Below are 18,777 nucleotides of genomic sequence, written 5' to 3' on the forward strand. Positions count from 1 at the left end.
ATCAGGAATTCATAGCAACTCTGGAAAGCAAGTTGTTTCAGCCCAGAGGTTGCTGAGGTGTCTGTAGGTTCATGTTTTAAGGCCCTAAAACGATGTGGAGTTCACGAAAAGTCTTCAATGTGTATGACCTAACAGTATTAGTGTGTTGCTGTTTGATGGTTTAAAATATGTTTTGTGGGTATGAATACACTTTTTGTTAAGAGAAATAAATAATGCTTTGAAAAAAATCTGTCGGTAGAAAGTTTGGTTAACAATTAGCAGACTTACCAACCAGCTCCAGCCAAAGCTCAAATTAATAATCAACACGTCCATTGTGTGGAAATCCAGAGAACTGGGTGATTCCAGGAGAAAAGTCAGAAGAGATGCCAGCAGGTTGAGCAGCGAGAACCCTGAAATGTGACTCTCACTTTAATTTTTCCATGTTTAGGCAGGAAAAAAAAATGACAGAAACAAGCTGTCGCCATAAAGTTTTGGTTCAGCTGCCAACATATGTTAGTTTTAGTTTCAGTTAGAAGTGATGACGGCAGAGGCAGAGATGCCTGGTTTTGCTCCACACAGCGAGGAGCTGGGGAGGAAGGGGCTGTATTTACATGAGCCTGGTGCCTTCTGGCCTAACTGAAAGCAAGCCGTGTTCTCCCTGGTGAAAGGTCTGATGTTCCTCTTGCCTTCACACCTAAAGCAGCCAAGGGGAGCGGAGAGAGCCTTCTAGAAGAGACGTTCATAGTGTTAGTGGCACCCCGATGCTGAGGGCATGCCGGCGCATCTGTGCAGGGGCGATGTGGACAAAACGCTTGCCCCTGTTTGGAGCATAATTCCTTTTGTTTGATTTCATTACTGCCCCCTTTAATAGTTCTATTTTCTTGTGACTAGGTCATTTTCTCTACGAGATGATCTAAAAATATCAATTCAAGGAGCAATTTTATACAGGTGGATTGGATTTTGTAGAAAGTACGAAACAAGGATTTGTTTTGCTTTCTGTTTATTTTTGTATGTGGGAATTACGGGTTTTTTTTCTGGTTATAGGAAAATTGTACTCCTTATAAAACATTCAGAAAATCGAAATACAAAAATAAGTACCCACCACCCAAAGATAACCATTAGTAACATTTTTCCCAGATATTTCCTATATATTTCCCAGATATTTACATTCAAAATAGACATGTATATATACATACAGCATGTATATGTGTGAGTATAATTATAAATCTACATTTTAAATGGATTCTTGCATTATGCATAACAGGGTACCTTAGCTAGCCTTCTATACCAATGAATAGAAGCCCACAATTCACGAAGTTAGAGTGCCCCACGGGATGGAAGTATCGTGATTCAGTTAACCAGTCCCTAATGGTGGCCTTTTGAATGTCCACAATGAAGACAGAGCGACATCTAGTGGAATCTGGGGGCGTTTCTGCAGGTGTGTGTTGCCCATCGACTGCACAGGGACACGATGAACACAGACAGAACGAAGGTCTCTGAAGATGGAAAGACCGTAAATGAGCTGAGAGAGCAGATTTCCTCTCTGGGGGCACAGGTCTGGAAACCTGTAAGACCCCGCAAAAGCAGCATCAAGTGTTAGGGGACCATCAAACCCTGCCTGAGTTCAGAATAAAACAGTTAGTTCTTCTTTAACCTTCAATAAAACAGTTAGTTCCTCTTTAACCATCAAGAACCTAGCATAAGATTTTTAAACTTGTAAACCTCAGCTCTTGGCAAGAAATTGATTTTACGTCATGGCCCAGTGACGTCTCCATACATAAGGGAAACTGGCACGTCAGCATGCGGTCATTTCCCTTGCTCTGTGCAATGCACTCTGATGTCTCCTAGTTCTTCTTCTTCTTTTTTTTTTTTTTGTAATACTGATTACAGTTCACTGAATTGATTTTTCTGACCGGCAGCTTGAAAAGCATTGTTCTGAAGGGTGCAGTATATTCAGAACTACCTCCATGTTTTAAAAAAGCGTGAGCTGTACACATGCAATCAGTACGGGTAACTGTATCGTCTTGAACTCATTTTCTGTTCTCTTCTTCCTCTGGCTCCGTAGCTAGAAACCCTGTGGTGTTCTCTACATGGAGTAAATGGTGCTAGACAGTAATTCATCCGCTGCTTGGAAAAAAGTGTTAGACATGGGCTACCTACGTTCAGATCTAGTTAAGAAAGCCCTCATTACTTGTTCATTAGTACTTAAATAAGGCTTCTTCTTTTTGTGGCAAAATAATATTCCACTGTGAATATGTACCACATTTTCTTTATCCACTCATCCGTCAATGGATGCTTAGGGCGTTCCCCCGTCTCGGCTGTTGTAAGTAATGCTGCATTGGAGTCAGCATTTCCTTTCTCCTTCAGATAAATGCCCAGAAGTGGAATTGCTGCATCATGTGGCAGTTCTATTTTCAATTTTTGGAGGAACCTCCCTACTGCTTCTCACAGTGGCTGCACCATTTTACAATCCTACCACCAGTATCTATTTACTCGCCCCCCCCCCTGTTGTATTCCTGAGGACACCCAGGGTAAGGAGCAGAGCAGGGGCTCAGGTTCAGAGCTAGAGCCTCCAGGTGGACCCAGCCTGCAGCTTGGGCTGGTGTGAGAACCTGGTGTCTAAGGACGGGCAGTACAGTTTCTGCGTGGTACCCAAAGCCTGCAGGCCCACCTCCCCTCCCTCGAGGGAAGGCTGCAAGGCAGCCAAGTGTCTAACTCTTGCATCTCTCCCCCCCCCCCCCCCCCCACCAGCCGACCTGGAGGGAGGGCCAGCGAGGCCAAGGAGGCGGAAGGCGCTTCCCAAGTGGAAGCTGGGAAACGCCTGGAGGAGCTGCGCCGCCGCCGCGGGGAAACGGAGAGCGAAGAGTTCGAGAAGCTCAAACAGAAGCAGCAGGAGGCAGCCCTGGAGCTGGAGGAGCTGAAGAAAAAGAGGGAGGAGCGAAGGAAAGTCCTGGAGGAGGAAGAACAGAGGAGGAAGCAGGAGGAAGCAGAGCGAAAAGTCAGAGAGGAGGTAAGCAGGGCGCAGCCCGCTCAGCGGGTCGGCACCCCACCTTCCCCAAGTCCCTGAATTCTTATCTCTGGGGACCCTTGAAGCCCAGGGATCATTTCTTCCCTGCTGAAACGTTGCTGCTCTTTTGAGCGTGGGCTCTTACAAATACATTTTAACAATAATAACCTTACTATGTGCTAAGCATGGTTCCAAAACCTTTATACATATTAATTTAGCCAATAAGAATAGGTAGTCAACCAAAAGCAGGTCCAGCTGCCTGCCGCCCAAAAGCCCGTACTTGAGAGCAGGTACTGATGTAAAGGAAAGTGGCTTATTTTCAGGTGCCCGCCATCTGGAAGACAGGAGACTCAAGTCTCAAAGCCCATCTCCTGGAAGATGGGGGATTCACGTCTCAAAGCCCATCTCCACCTCTCCACGGAGGCAGAGGTTTTTTATGAGGAGGGAGAGGGAAAGCACAACAAAGAGGTCGGGGGAGGGGGTTGCAAAGTTCTCCACGTGCAGACAACCACAGTCCATTCCGACAAGGCAGGTGGTGGTCGGGTATGCCTCATCCTGGCTGAGTCATCCCGGCCTCACAGCATCCTAGCCCCATAGCTGAAGGTCAGCAAATCTCTCGAAACAGGACTCTTAAAGGTCAGAGTCTGTATCTGTCAAAGTTAGTTCCTAACATTCTTTTACAAACATGCTGTTCATCTATAAGCTACATATTAGTCAGCACTTACAGAAACAATGTCAAAAGAAGGGTGGGGTGGGTTACAATTCCCCTCTGTTACAATTTTCCACTGTTACAGCATCCCCATTTTACAAATGAGGAAACCGAGGCATGGAGAGGTGTTTTTTAAAAAAATAATTTTCCCAAAGGCCCACTTGTCTTAATCTATTACCCTACACTGTCCCTCAGTAAAGAATATAGAGAACAGAGAAGAATGAAAAAATCTGCAAGAACCAAGAGTCGCATGACGGTTGTGTTTTGGTGTTTGAAGAGTTCTTATAGAGATTTTAAAAAATAGGTTTCGGGCTCTTTTAGTGGAAGGGTCTAGGTTTTTGCAGTCAGGGACAGTGTCTGCTCTGTTCATTCCTGTATACCCAGCACACAGACCCGGTGCCGGCAGGTCGCAGGAACCCAGTAATTATGAGCAGATGAATTTGTTCCGTATTTTAGGACGGAACTAAAAACAACAAATAAAGTTACCAAAAGGCTAATTTTAAAAACTAAAAAAGTGCTTAACCATCCACAACTTAATACTGCTGCCTTTTACAAGGTGCATTCTTTTCTTTCATCCTTAGTACATTTTTATTCTCATTTTATGGGCAAAGAAACGGGAATCCAATAGTTTGAGGGCCTTGTGTGAAGTCACTGGACTTACAAGTGGTGGAATGAGAGCTGGGGCCCAGCTTCTCCGACTCAGCCTGGCGCTTTTCCCGCCAACCTTAGGGAACTGTCATCGCCTATCATTCAAAAGATGCAAAAAAACCTCAGATGACTTTCTGACTTGGATACTAACATTCCCTAAACGGTGCGGAAATTTGGAAAAACGACTCCAAAATCTCTTCAAGTCCAGCTATCAATGGGGCTTGCATCCTAACACCACTTGCCAGCTGGGCCCTTGGGAAAGTTACTGGACTACTCTGAGACTTCCTTCCCTTGTCTGTGGAACACCTGCTTCCAGAATTGTTGTGATGATTAAACGGTGCCTGGCATATAACAGGCTCTCAGGGAGTGGTAGTTATAACCATTGTTATCATTATTTAGAAGAGGAGAGTACCAAGGAAGGCAGAATGAATTCTTAGAACTGGATCGAATTGGAGATTATTTGCTCTAACCTCTTACCAATATAACATAGACTGGGTGGCTGAAATACAACAGAAATTATTTCTCGCAGTTCTGGAGGCTGAGAAATCCCAAGATCAAGGCCTGCAGACTCTGTGTCTGGGGAGGGGGACGCTTCTCCGTTCATAGACGGCCGTTTTCTCGCTGTGTCCTTACATGGTAGAAGGAGCGAGGGGCTCTCTGGGGCTTTTCCTCTAAGGCACTAATCCCACTCATGAGGGCTCCACCCTCATGATCTCATCACTTGTTATATCACCCTGCTGAAGGTTAGGATTTCAACCTATGAATTTCAGAGAGATACAGTTAGTCTACAATACACAAGATCCTTCTGCAACGTCCTCTGACAGACGTCAGACAGACATAAAGTCTCTGCTTGAGAACATCCAATGATAACGATCGCACAATGTGACAATTAGAAAAGACAACATGAACCTCAGGAAATCGATCACGCAGGGTGTGCGACTGAATCAGAGCTCTGGAGTTTTTGCCTGAGAGAGGAAACGGGGGAGTATTTCAGGCCAGCGATGAAGGAAGGCCCAGAGGGGTTAAGGAGACAAATTGTGAATAATCTGTGGTTTCACCACTGTGTGTGCAGTATCGACCTCAGCACGGGTTTGTCAGACCATCTAAAATAATCTTCTCACCCGAGGTGGGGGCAGCCACAAAATCGTCTCTGGCGCAGCTCCGCAGATGCAGTACATAGATGTATGGTACTTTGCACATGCATCCTCCCTTGTCTTCACAACTCCCCCAGAAAGCAGGGGGAAGAGATAACACACATTTACAAAAATGTGATACCTACTTCACATGCTCAGAAATGGGAGGTCTGTGTTGAAGCACCCAGGCCAGGACCTGGGCCTTTTTCCTCTGGGATTTGTGCCTTTTCCCCTACAGCACTCCTTCCCCTTGGCTTGGACCTGACATTGGTGTGCTTGTCACTTGCTCTTTCTCTCTTAAGGAAGAGAAGAGGAGGCTAAAGGAGGAGATTGAGAGACGAAGGGCAGAAGCTGCGGAGAAACGCCAAAAGATGCCGGAAGACGGCCTATCAGATGACAAGAAGCCGTTCAAGTGTTTCACGCCTAAGGGTTCATCTCTCAAGGTATTTTTCCCCCCAGAAATCCTTCTTATACTGTCTCTACCAGAATATCTTAGAAGCTTGATTTCAGCCCCTTAGTTACTGGTTATTAAAAGCCTTTGCTTCATTTATCTTTTTGCTCCTCCATTCAGCCACTTCACAGCTTTTCTTTGTTTTCAACTTACGCAAAGCAGAGGAAGTGGGGAAAAGCGTGATGCTTTGGGACACATTAGAAAGACAGTCAGTGATTGTCTGCAGATCTCACTGACCCGTGCTCTCCAGCTGCCTCAATGCTTTGAGCAATCGAAAAGGGAAGCATTGGTAAAGTGGGCAAATGTAAAGGTTATGCTACTTTTCATGCTAGCTAATGACTTTTTTTTCTTTGTCATTAGTAAAAGCAGGGCAGCTGGAAATGGTACAGTTCAAATTTGAAAGCTGTTGTAGCAGAGGAGATGAAATGCAGCATGGAAAGGTCCTTTGCCAGAATGAGTTTGGTGCTCCTTCTGCCTTCGCAGAGCATAGCTCCTATCAGACAGAGGTGCTGACAGACGAGAGCGAGCAGGAAACACTGACTTAGGGGGACGATGGAATGGCTGAGACCGGGAAAGGAGTGCAGACTCAAAAAAGTACTGTTATCTAAATTCAGTCTGCCATTTTCTTCAAACACATTTTTTGCTCATGAAGGTTAAGGTGTATTGGGTCCCTGGCACAGTGAATGTACGCAATAAGTATTTGTTGAATGAATATATGAATGAATGAATCTTCAGAGATAGGAACTTTTAACATTTTTATTTCACCTTCATTTTCCATCAGCCTACCTTGGTTACAGAGCATCAACCATGGGCAAAGCCAATACAGAATCACAGCCAGGCTCCAGGCGGTTACAGTGTGTGTGTATATCTATAAATGCGTGTGAGGTCTCATGTGGCACACTAAAATGACCAGAAACCCTTGCTCTGACAGGTGTGGCTCAGCTGGTTGAAGCAGCGTCCCTGTAAACCAAGAGGTCACCGGTTCGATTCCTGGTCAGGGCATATGCCTGGGTTGCAAGTTCAGTCCCCTGCTGGGGACGTGTGCGAGAGGCAACCAGTTGATATTTCTCTCTCACATCAATGTTTCTCTCCCTTTCTCAAAAATGAGTAAGCATGTCCTCCAGGGAGGCTAAAAGAAAATAACCAAGAACCAGTTACACTTTATAGTTATTACCTATTTCACATGCAAATCAGCATGTTCTATCCCGAAGTAACTTCACTTACTCTTTATGATCTTCTGGGTCCCCTCATAGTTCTGATGAGTCCCAAATAAACTACTTGTAGTCAAGGTCTGCTTCAGGGGGGGATCCAAACCAAGCCACTGGGGGAGTTTATTATTTGATACTTGACTTCTATAATGCACCTAATGTGTGCTATGCACTATGAGGGAGGCAAGCCCAAAGCAAGCTGGCTGCCCCAATAAAGGTGACTGACTCAGGGGAACCCAAGAATTAGGAAGGCAACCAGCTGCAGGCTACCCCAGAGGTGAGATCTCCGAGCCCAGCGAGCAGGAGAAAGCAGCTCTGGGGAGTAGCTGAGCTTCCGTTATGGAGGCCAAAATTTGAATTTCACAGAACTTTCTTATGTCATAAAATATTCTGCTTTTGATTTTTTTTCCAACCATGTAACAATATCAAATATTCTTAGCTTGAGGGCTAATGTGGCTTGTGGGCAGATACGTGTCATTTACAGACGCTACTGTAGAAGATGCTACTGTAGAAGAAAGAGCAGAGAGTCAAACACCTGCTGGGTTCAGGCTGCCTCCGGGCAACCCCTGGAGTCCGTCCTGTTCCCAGTCCAGGTCCTCGGGTTCCTGGCTCATCAGTATTCAAAGGAAACCACGTTTTCTCTTTCTACTTTCCTCCAAATCCCGCCAAAGCTACTAAGCATTTCTCGGACAGTCTTGGCAGCACGAAGAAAGTGGTAGTGAGCTAGACTTCTAATTTCTACCCATTTAAAAAAAAAATTTATTGTTATTCAATTACAGTTGTCTGCATTTTCTCCCCATCCCTCCACCCTAATTTCTACCCTTTCATTGAGGAGAAACTACAACCCATCTTCCTCTTCCAAATATCTCCTCTCTGCCAGTGTTTCAGCTTCGCTAGTCTCTCCATCAGCTGGACTCCTGGGTCCCCAGGGAGCCATTTACCTACTTCCTCTGGTTGATACATGTACAGAGAGGCATGTGTGAGCAATCAATTAAAGTAGATATATTTAACTTTTTTTTAATTTCTATATAACAGAAACATGCTTTCCAGAACAGACAATCTATTGCCTTTCTCCATAGTGTGTGCCTTGAAGAACTTGCCGCGGCTCTGGTCTGAGAACTGGATTTTATAGTTTATGATTGAATTCCTGCGACTCCTGAAACTCTTGGCCTTGCAACTTCTACTACTGGTCCCAAGTTAACGTTCTAGAAGCCAGTGGGAGGCAGAACATTTCCTATATGACCTCAAAGTGTTATCGACTAGTGTATTTTGATATTTCTCGTGACTTCTGTTCCCGTCTGGGAATCCCTGCACCTGGTTGCTCATAGTTCAGTTACTTTAGCAGTGATTTTTTTTTACATAATACGTGCAAAGAATACATTTTAAGTAAATTAAGTTTAAAATTTTGTTTTTATTTTTATTGTTTTCACATATGGGTGGTGGAAGAAGTCTGGAGTAAGGAAAGTGTCATTTACTAAAGCTAATAATATGCTTTTTCTCCAAGTTTTTTTTTAAGATTTTATTTATTCTTTTAAGAGAGGGGAAGGGAGAGAGGAAGAGATGGAGAGAAATATTAATGTGTCGTTGCCTCTCATGCGCCCCCTACTGGGATCTGGCCTGCAACCCAAGCTTGTGCTCCAGATTGGGGATTGAACCCACAACCCTTTGGTTCTCAGGCGGGCACTCAACCACTGAGCCACACCAGCCAGGGAGGGCTCTCCAAACTTTATCCAGACAACACTGCCACCTGTTGGTCTCCAGAGAAACCAGTTTTCCTCCTTAAACTTACACAGAACATTTAATTTACAAATTTAGTAAAACAAATGGTTCCATTACATAGAGTTGCTAAGCTCAGGAATTTCCCAACACACGTGCACCTGTAAGTAGGTGGCGTGGCCTGACAAAATGTGCTCATGAACTCAAACTGTATTAAAGGAGAAGTTGGGACCTGAGAGCCTGCATAAGTTGGATGCATGTGATGATGGCCAAGGTTAACGAGACAATCTCTGACTCAGAACGGTGCTGGAAGTGCCACAGAGAACAAGTGTCACCTCTGCCGCCACCCTCCGCTGGGCCCCTGTCCTCCCCTCACGCTGAACGTTTCTTCATCCGTAGGTCCCAGTCTGCATTGCCCCTTAGCTCCCCAGATGTTTGCTCTGCTAGGAATGTCCCCTGCCCTTTCATCCCTGCCCTCGCTTCATAAACTCATTTATAAAACTATGGAAATGATAGGCTACAAATCTCAGCTCAGGTATCAAAATGTCCAAAGCACCTTCTCCAACTCCCCCAGTTAGTTGCTTCTCCCATAATCACAGCATTTTCTTATTTCCTGAAATTTAAATATTTTATTTCTAAGTTCTACTAGTCTCCCCTACTCAAATGTGTTCTAAAAAACTCTAATACATTGTTGGGTGCTCCACTTCATATAGTAGGCACTTAACATAATTTATTGGTTGGGTTGGTTGACTGACAGGCTGACAAGGTTAAAAAAAAGTAGGATGGATGGATGGATGGATGGATGATATTAAAAGTTCCAGTGCATCGTGTGGTTTCGATTGTATTTCACCTTATTCAACTGAGAACTTTTTTCTCCAAAAATGCATTTCTAGGTTTATATTAAAACCAGAAACATAAGATTTAAGACCTTTTACGTCCCATAATCTCCGGGACACCTATACCACTTTCTTGCATGAGGTTTTATTTTTCATGAGTTTGTTTTCATCTTTGTAAGAAATCATTGGAAAAGATGCAGTGCACCCACTAACATCTATGAAAGTATTGCTCAACTGGTGTTAGGAGTGAAGCATGTTTTACAAAAAGCTTAAGGGTATTTATTAATCATCCACAAGTCCCAGGTCAGTCTACTAACATCTCAGAAGACCGTGGGGTCCCTCAACCACACCAGCCTATGGTAACTGTAATCTAGTAGATTCCTTGGCTACCCTGAACAGGGCAGAAAGTGGACCTTCTTGGCACCTGTGCTTTGCACGTGTGCTTATATGCAAAAAAGGGTTTCACTGCTTGCTAATACTGGTAGGTGCCGCGTGGCAGGGATGACTTCCAGCCTGGAGTTGAGTGTCATAAGGAGTCAGCAAGTATTTACTGACACATAAAGAACATCTGGATCTGAGTGATGCAGCTTCATTAAAATAGAATGTTTGATTTAGTAGCTTTCGTTTTAGCAAAAAGAAGTTCCTAGCTTTAAAATAAAAAAAGAATTTATTGAAGACTAATGAACTGCCCGTTTAGTGTATATCTGTTGCAGTTTCTCTGGGCTAATTTCCTTATTTCCCACTTGGGCTGATAGGGGCTGCGTGGGAGGCCTCAACATCACTGACAGCTGTGCCCCAGGCTCACTCCACCCCCACCCCATCTTCTAAGAAGATCGGGCAAATTAAGTTCGGCAAATAGGCTTGGCAGCTGTCAAATTAGAAAACCAAGCTAAGCCGTGAGTGAACGGTTCACGCTTCCTGATTATCTTTCTTATTCAACTTTATTACATACCAAATACATAGTCAAAACATTGTAGAACGTTTTCTTCATCAAAGAGCATGGTGCATGCATGCTCATACAAATATGTCCCAAAGGGTAACGGCATGTATTTTTGAAAAATATTGTTGCTGGGAGAGTAAATCTTAAAAGTTCTCATCACAAAAATGAAAAAATTTTATCAGGTGATGAATATTAACTAGACTTACTGTGTTGACCATTTTGCAGTACATTCAAATATTGAATCGTTATGTTGTACACCTGCAACCAACATAATGTTATATATCAATTATACCTCAATAAAGAAATAAGTAGACAAATTTTAAAAGTATGCCAGAGGGCAAACAAGAAAAATATTATTGCCCGTGGTCCTCAAATATAATTATTTTGCCATTGATGTAAATTATTTCAAAGGCATTTTTATACCGCTTCTGTCTAGTCTTTAATTTGCCTCCAGAACTTCCTATTTCTCTGCTGCCCTTTCTCTACCCTCTACCAGTCTTACCTTCATCTCTCAAACCTCGTTCTCAAAGACCTTATACGCGTAGTTTTCCCTCCAGCAGAGCTGCTGCGCACAACACCCTCATCCTCCTCGACGCTCTTGGTGCTTTTCTGCCCCAGGTTCAGAGGAGTAGACGTATGGGGTGAGAAACACTGGTTATGAGATGAAAATATTAACTGTTTTATTTGTTCATTCTTAGATAGAAGAGCGAGCAGAATTTTTGAATAAATCTGTGCAGAAAAGGTAAGTATGTTTGAGTACTCACTTGAGAATCACTGGCCCTTAAATGTATGGAAAGATTTTCTCTCATATTTTTATGGATGTGTGTATGTGTGTTTATTTATCGAACAGTGGTGTCAAATCAGCTCATCAAGCGGCGGTCGTCTCCAAGATCGACAGCAGACTGGAGCAGTACACCAGTGCCATCGAGGTGAGAGACGTCCCGGGGTTATGGTCCGACAGAAATCTACTCCGATTATATAAACGATCATAGAAACACTTAGGGCAGGAAGCAAGTCCAGTGACCACATGTGTTAGAATATTAATAGTGCTTTATTATACTCTGAACTAGTTATAGAAAAGAACAGTAATAAAGATAAATTATAGAAGGGTTTTAAGTAAATTACTGCTTACTACTTTCAGCCTGAGTGGTCTTTAATGAAGCTGTTATTCTTTGAATGAATTGGTTTATTGATATTCAGCTATATTATTTATATGTTAGTAAGTACCCCTTCTAATATTATTTCCTTATAAAATGCGTTCCCATATGTAGTTTAAACAGGTCTCATATATCCTTTGTTAATCTTCTTTGGTCTACAAAAGCTTTTATTATTGAATAGAAGTAGTAGTATAAGTTAATGGAAAGATGATTGCCAGCTAGAGTTTAATCACCTTGAATTTCAAATTGATTATTTTATACTTGAAGGTCCATAGTTTTATACTTCTGTCTATTTCAATTTTTTTCCCACCAAATCGACCCAGGGGTTCTACCACATTTAGAAATAGTGCCTACCTTTCCAGGCACCAAAGCACTGAGAAGGTAGGGTCCCGTAACCAAGGCGTGATCCTGGCTTTTTCTCTGTGGTATAGACTTCAGTCGAGGATTTTAGCTGCCTTCTCTGTCAGAACACCTGCTGGGAAGTAATTGGATCAGTTTGATTTGATTTTCTCCTCTCCACTGTACTGCAGAGTGGAGATAAGTATAAAATAGTTCTCAATCAAATAAACGATAAGAGGGAATAAGAGAGAAATCTGAATGATTTACCAAATGAATAAGGAAGTGTGAACACTCGAGGTGATTTGCATGAGATTCATTATCCACCAAAATATAAGACAAACTGCAGAGTGTTATTTTCTGTGGTTAAGTTAATTACAGCTCCAATAGGGTTCAGGAAGCCAAAACTGTGGCTTCAGCCCTTGCCTGGTCCAGTGATGGTGCCACTGTCTGTGGCCGGACTCCTGGACAACACAGGCCACGGGCCACAAAGCAGGACTGGGCAAGAAATGTCATGATTCTGGGCGTGCCCATCACTCCTGCTGGAAAAGTACCTCAAATGCACACTTCTCTTCTTTACATCCATTCTTTCCTCCTCCCAGTATGTTCTCCATGCAGTGGTCTCTTGAGCTTTCCTTCCTTTAGCACATCCCTGTCTCCAGTCCTTCGTAAATGCTTTTCCCTCTGCATGGAACCGTGTCTGTGCCTTCTTTCACCGAGTCACGCCCAAGCCTCCCGTCAGTCTGGGTTTAAATGTCTCTTCCTCAGTGGAGCCTTCTTTGCTCCCCTGGATTAAGTAGTACTCCCTTACTGGGTGCTCTCTCGGCATGCTTTCTAGCACTACATTTATCTTCTCAATGTGAACTAAGTATTTGTATAATTGGTTACTGTCTTCCTGTCCTATTAAAATGTAAGTCCACTGCAGCTTACAGAGGAGACTGTCTTGTTTTGAGTACCACTCTATCCCCAAGCATCCGGTGAAGAGATGAAGTGGAATATAAATGTAACAATAAATCGCATCCCAGTAAAAAGCAGATTTCATATTTGAAAGACCTTCTGATGGCCTAGACCTTGGGGTTTCTGTTTTTTTTTTTTTTTTTTGGAAGTATATATGTCATCAGAATGCAGTTGTACAACAGAAATTAGGACTCATTTTTGGTGAAGGTGTTTGCACGGTGACGTTTAAATGATACTGTTGAGGACAGTATTTACAAGAACAAACATAGCACCGTTATTAAAGATCATTCACATACTTCAGGGAACAAAAACTGCAAAACCTACCAAGCCAGCAGCCTCCGATCTCCCTGTTCCTGCTGAAGGCGTTCGCAACATCAAGAGCATGTGGGAGAAAGGGAATGTGTTCTCGTCCCCCACCACGTCAGGCACCCCCAACAAGGTGAGCACAGGGGTTCTGTCTTTTAATGTTGGAGGGTGGATTCTTTTTTCTTTTTTTTTCTTTTTTTGTACTTTTTTAGTAATCACACTAGTTCATTATACAAGCAGTGAAGAAGGTGTAATTCTTACCTTGTTTTGCAACTGTCCCAAAGGCAAGTCCAGAGGCATTAGACTGTGTACTACGCCCAGGCCAGAATAAACAGAGTCCCTCATATTAACCATCCACCTTGTGGGTGGGGTAGGGTGAGATGCAGGGGCAAGCAAACCAGATAACTTTCTTTAAATATCAAATTTAAGGTTTATTTTACCCAAAACATTAATTATAACAATCGATCATTGACTGGTGTTATGGGATGGTTATGTGAAATAACATTTAATAGTGTTTTGAGGTTGCTTTGAAGATTTCTTTCCAGGTAAAGTTTCTTTCTTTCTTTCTTTCTTTTTTTAATATTGGATAATTGACTCTTTGCAGGAAACGGCCGGCTTGAAGGTGGGGGTTTCCAGCCGCATCAATGAATGGCTAACTAAGACCCCTGATGGAAACAGGGCACCTGCTCCCAAACCTTCTGTAAGTAGCTTTGGGTTTTTCAGATTTCTTTGATCTCTTAGTTTCCCGGGGCAGAAGAAAACGGGCTATTGGTCTATTTGCCCGGGAAGAACAGTGCTCCCTGGCGCTGCTGTGGCTGCTGAATAACAAAGGAGGAGTGGACAGCCCCCGGCAGGCAGCTGCATGCTAATTGCCCAGAGGGTAGGAGTTGGCCAGACCACTGAAACCGTTCAAATTTACACATAGTAAGTTATCCAGAACGCAGAGGCCGTTCAAAGTTACACTCTTAACTGGTCTGTGTGTTTAGCTCCTATTCTATAAATCACAGCTAGGAATTTGAAAGAGAAAGTGTCAGCTTATCTTGGCCACTTCTCTGTCAAAAGCACCCCTAAACTTACTCTCCAAAGAAAGTGTATGTTGGCTATTTTGAACCCATACTTTCTAATTTGCCTAATTTATGTCATTTAACAGAAGTAATTGCCATAAATTTTTGTCACCACCTCCAAAGAAAAGCCATTTTAAAAAATTGAAAAGTATAAAAACTAGTTATAAATGTTATTTTTGGAAATCTAAAATTTTCTTAATAAGTGCGGCTACCTTACTATAAAAATATTCTTTTAACCTTTGCATTGAATGTATATGATAATTGCCTTGCATTTATCACTGTAATCAGAGACCTTACTGAGCTCCCTACTGTGTACTGGTGAGCTTTCTCTGTCAGGTTCGCTTTTATATCGTTCTTGGCACCCGAAGCAGCAGAGACTCAACTGTCATAACTACATTCCAGAGGTAGAAGAAAGCCTTTCCACATTCCCCTAGACCTCTGACCCACTGAGCAATTCATTGTATCCATTGGTTCCATATTTAACCTCCAAAGTCACCAAAATTTATCACTTTTCCAATTTAAGAAGAAGAAAATGGAAATATTTTTTACCTTCCTTCAGTGTGACTCCTTATAGTCCATTAATAATTCAGCCCAGGATTTTTTGCACAAGGGCTCAGACGAGGTATAAAACTAATGTAAACCCAATTTACAATTGGAAAGTCTTTAAACATTGAAAAAAATTCTTTCCCCCTCTCCCAGTAGACACAGGAAAGAGGGCCTATAAGGAGAGACAGTGGAGGTGAGGGATCGTACCTGCAAAGCATGAGCTCTGCAGCACCCAAGGTGGCACATAGAGTAGAAGTTATTTTTTTAATGGCAATTTATGTAAATTTTGTGGCTCCAGGCCAGTGGTTATTAACCTTTTTGAATTACGGACCCTTTTGAAAACCTAGTGAAATCTGAGGAACTTCTCCCCTAGAAACATGCATATCACTCAAGTTCCAGAAGTTCATGGACCCACTAAAGGACCCTCAAAACAGCAAAGACAGAGAATGATATGTTTTCCTCTTTGATGAATTTGGCGATTTGCTAGAGAATATGGTTGCTTTTTTTCCTTTAAAAAAAAATTTTTACTGATTGATTTTAGAGAGACAAAGGGAGAGAGAGAGAAAGATCGATTTGTTGTTCCACCTTGTTATGCATTTATTGGTTAATTGTTGTATCTGCCCTGACTGGAGATTGAACCCGCAACCTTGGCCAATCGGAATGGTACTCTAACTGAGCTACGGGGCCAGGGCATGGTCACTTTTTCATGCTTATTATGTTTGTGGCCACCAGATTATGGCCACATTTGGTACAGGACTTGACCCATACTCTTACCAGGACTTTAACCGATCAGCTCAGCATCCTCTATGTCATCCTCACGGGAGGGCTGAACAAACCCAATTCAGTTATTAGAATAGGTATAACTACGTCAAGGTTTCCACCCAAAGCCCCATATTCTGGAGTTACTGACAGCCTCCTAAAAATGACAGGCCAAAAAGGAATTACAGGGACATTGCAAAATCGTTGCCTGCTTCACCTGCTAGTTAGTAAGTTATTGCTAAACCGTCTACTAGAGGGTAGAAGGAAAAGGAGCGGAGAATGTTCATACAGGGTGTAGTGATCTCTTTCCCCATGACCATGGGATTTTGCAGACTAGGGTGCTTTCCTGAACGAAAGCCAGATGGGAAGAGAGCAGTATGTAACTGCTGTTGTAAATAAAAAGCTCGTTTGAGTATACTGAATAAGCATCCTTAAGTTTTGTGTCCGTTTCAGGGGTATTAGAGCCAGCATTTGTCAAAGTGTGAGTAGCAACATGACAGTGTCTTTGGGAAAAGACGTGACCTGGAGTCCAAGAAGGCACGAGGGTAACTCGCAGACTCTCTGGATCCAGCAGAAGAAAGATGAAATTCCCAAACTGTGGAAAGGGCGGGAAAGGTTCTGCAGATGCACAGAACTTGGCTGGCAAAAGGTGAAGTCCAGGAAGGCAGCTTAGAAAGACAGGTCAAGCAAGGATCTTGCCCAACTCTTCTCAGGGGTCTCACACTGGGCCTGCAGCTAAGATTTGTGTCGTTTCGCCCACAACACTGTGCTTTATTTTCCTTCTAAAAATTATAATGTGAGCCTGGCTGGGTGACTCAGTTGGTTGGAGCATCGTCCCATACACCGAAAGGTTGCAGGTTCAATTCCCCATCAGGGCACATACCTAGGTTGTAGTCCGATCCTCGGTTGGGGGCATATGGGAGGCAAGTGATCAATGTTTTTCTCTCACATCAATGTTTTTCTCTATCTTCCCCCATACCCCGCCACCTTCTTCCCTCTCTCAAATCAATAAATATATCCTTAGGTGAAGGGTTTTTTTCCATTATAATTTGAATATATTTTTGAGATGTGGAGGCATGTCTCTTGAATTTGCTGATTCCCTCTCTTCCTAATTTTCCTACACCAAGCCCCTCCAGGCCTTTATGTTTCCAGCCTGGCCCTTCATAGGAGGTGTCCGAGTTTGACACCTTTGGGACTCTGGTCATACTGACCCTGAGCCCAGCATGTCAGAGGACTCCCTAAAGACAACAGCAAATAGCAGCACTCAAAGTTGCCTTCTGATTTTGGGCCAGAGGTGATTTATTCTCTGTCCCTCGTTTCCATTCCCAAGTGTACATAGGTGGAGAGGAAAGCCTGGGTTTGCATTTGCAGGTGTGTGGCACGTGGCCAGGACGGAAAAATCGGAGGGAAATTCTTTCACCAAAATGAGCTTCACCCAGTGAAACCTGAAGGGGAAATTAGTCTTTCCTTCGGGATTAGTGTTCCGTTCCAAAATTCACTGGAGAGAAACACCATCCTCTACCAAGTTGTATCATTTCCATATATGCTGGGAAGTAAAAGTGCTCAAAACAGTTTGGCAAATCGATATTATTTTGATGTCCCTGAAAGTTAACTTACTTAACAGTAAACATTGATCTACATCCGATCCTTGCTGGGACGTCTCTTGCTATTTGTGGGTGGAATTGACCAGATTGCAAGTCTGTAATTGGACTTCAATTCAGAGTATACCTATATTAATTCGTTGGTTTGTCTGTTCTTCGTATCTGAACTACATGTTATATACAGCTAAATTAAAATGCTAATTTGTCTTTTCTGTTTTGTTTTGTTTTTTAAAAAAGTCTTTCTCAGCTGCATTCTCTTCTTCATTCTTTGATCTCTGGTTGACTGGAAACCTGTTTCTCCTGCCTTCATTTCTTCCTCTTCTTCCGGAGTGGGTCTTTCTCTAGCATGTAGTCCGGTCAGGTAATCTCGTTTATATTCCCCTTTGATTTAAAAAGCCGACTTACCACTTAGATGTTACTATTTGTTTAAACAGACTCTTTAAACTCTGTAAGTGATCGCGAAAGATTCATAGGTAGGATTTAAGGGAGCTGCAGTCCGTTTTCTTCTGTAGGACATTCATGTGAAAGAAAAATATTTGTCTTCTAGGAGTGAAATAAATAAAGTAATAATAGCCACTTTCCAGAGCTTCCATCAGCATGTGCCTAATTATAGTCTCTAAAATTTTAAAACAGGCTTCCAGACAATTTGGCAGCTTTTCCCTACGTTGGCAAATCTAGTGGAATCCTTCAAAAACAGTCTGATTTGTTGCTTACTGGCTCCAAGTTAAATAGGTGTAACTCTCTACCAGAACATCAGGAATTCGTGCCACGGTGGATCTCCAGAAACTCAGTACGATGAAGGCAGGTCTGAACTGCTTCCCGCGGTACCATTTACCCGGTGCATTTTCGGTGTTGAGCCCTCCATACTTATCTGTCAGAATGTGTCCGTTGAGACCGGCGTCCACGGATAAAGCAGTGGATGTAGCTTTGCCTTCTTAATGAGAAAAGGGTGTGCCAAAATAAACATTACTATTTCAGTTAAAACACATTTATTTTGTACAGACTACCCTTTGCCAAGTACTAATATAAGCACATGCTGAACGAAAAGTAAATGGAAACAGAAATGTGGATCCTTATCCAAACCCAATTAATTACGAGGTAGCCAATAAAGAATCAAAGCTGTATAACTGTTTTCTTCCCAGGATTTGCACATGGCTCACATATGTCATTGTCAGTTTCTCTTGCGGGCACAGTTTGCGGTAAATGTTTATTTTGGTGGGGCGAGGTCCTACCGATGCACTGCTGAATTATCCTCTTGCTCCACGGGCAGCGCGGAATGATTTTAGTCGGAGGAAAGTGCAGTTAGAGAAGCGTCTTGGTTCAGACTGTCTGGAAGCAGCTCTTAGCACAGTGATTGCGGTGGAAGTGGCTTACTTGGGAGGTGGAGAAGGCAAGCCAATCAGGACTTACTAGTAATGCTATTG

The 18,777-nt window shown here is 42.9% G+C and overlaps 1 protein-coding gene across 6 annotated transcripts in view; it reads left to right on the plus strand.

Moving 5' to 3' along the window:
- Nucleotides 1-18,777, plus strand: part of CALD1 (caldesmon 1) — a 192,354-nt gene that overhangs the window by 167,486 nt on the left and 6,091 nt on the right. For all 6 annotated transcript variants that reach the window (XM_024554989.4, XM_024554992.3, XM_045191097.3 and 3 more), the window contains 6 exons: nt 2,731-2,989; nt 5,779-5,919; nt 11,326-11,369; nt 11,478-11,556; nt 13,379-13,516; nt 13,988-14,083. In XM_024554989.4, coding sequence (XP_024410757.2) covers nt 2,731-2,989; nt 5,779-5,919; nt 11,326-11,369; nt 11,478-11,556; nt 13,379-13,516; nt 13,988-14,083 — 757 coding nt within the window. The remainder of the gene's footprint in view (nt 1-2,730; nt 2,990-5,778; nt 5,920-11,325; nt 11,370-11,477; nt 11,557-13,378; nt 13,517-13,987; nt 14,084-18,777) is intronic.

This window comes from Desmodus rotundus, chromosome 6 (assembly GCF_022682495.2).
Source record: "Desmodus rotundus isolate HL8 chromosome 6, HLdesRot8A.1, whole genome shotgun sequence".
NCBI classification, from domain to species: Eukaryota; Metazoa; Chordata; class Mammalia; order Chiroptera; family Phyllostomidae; genus Desmodus; species Desmodus rotundus.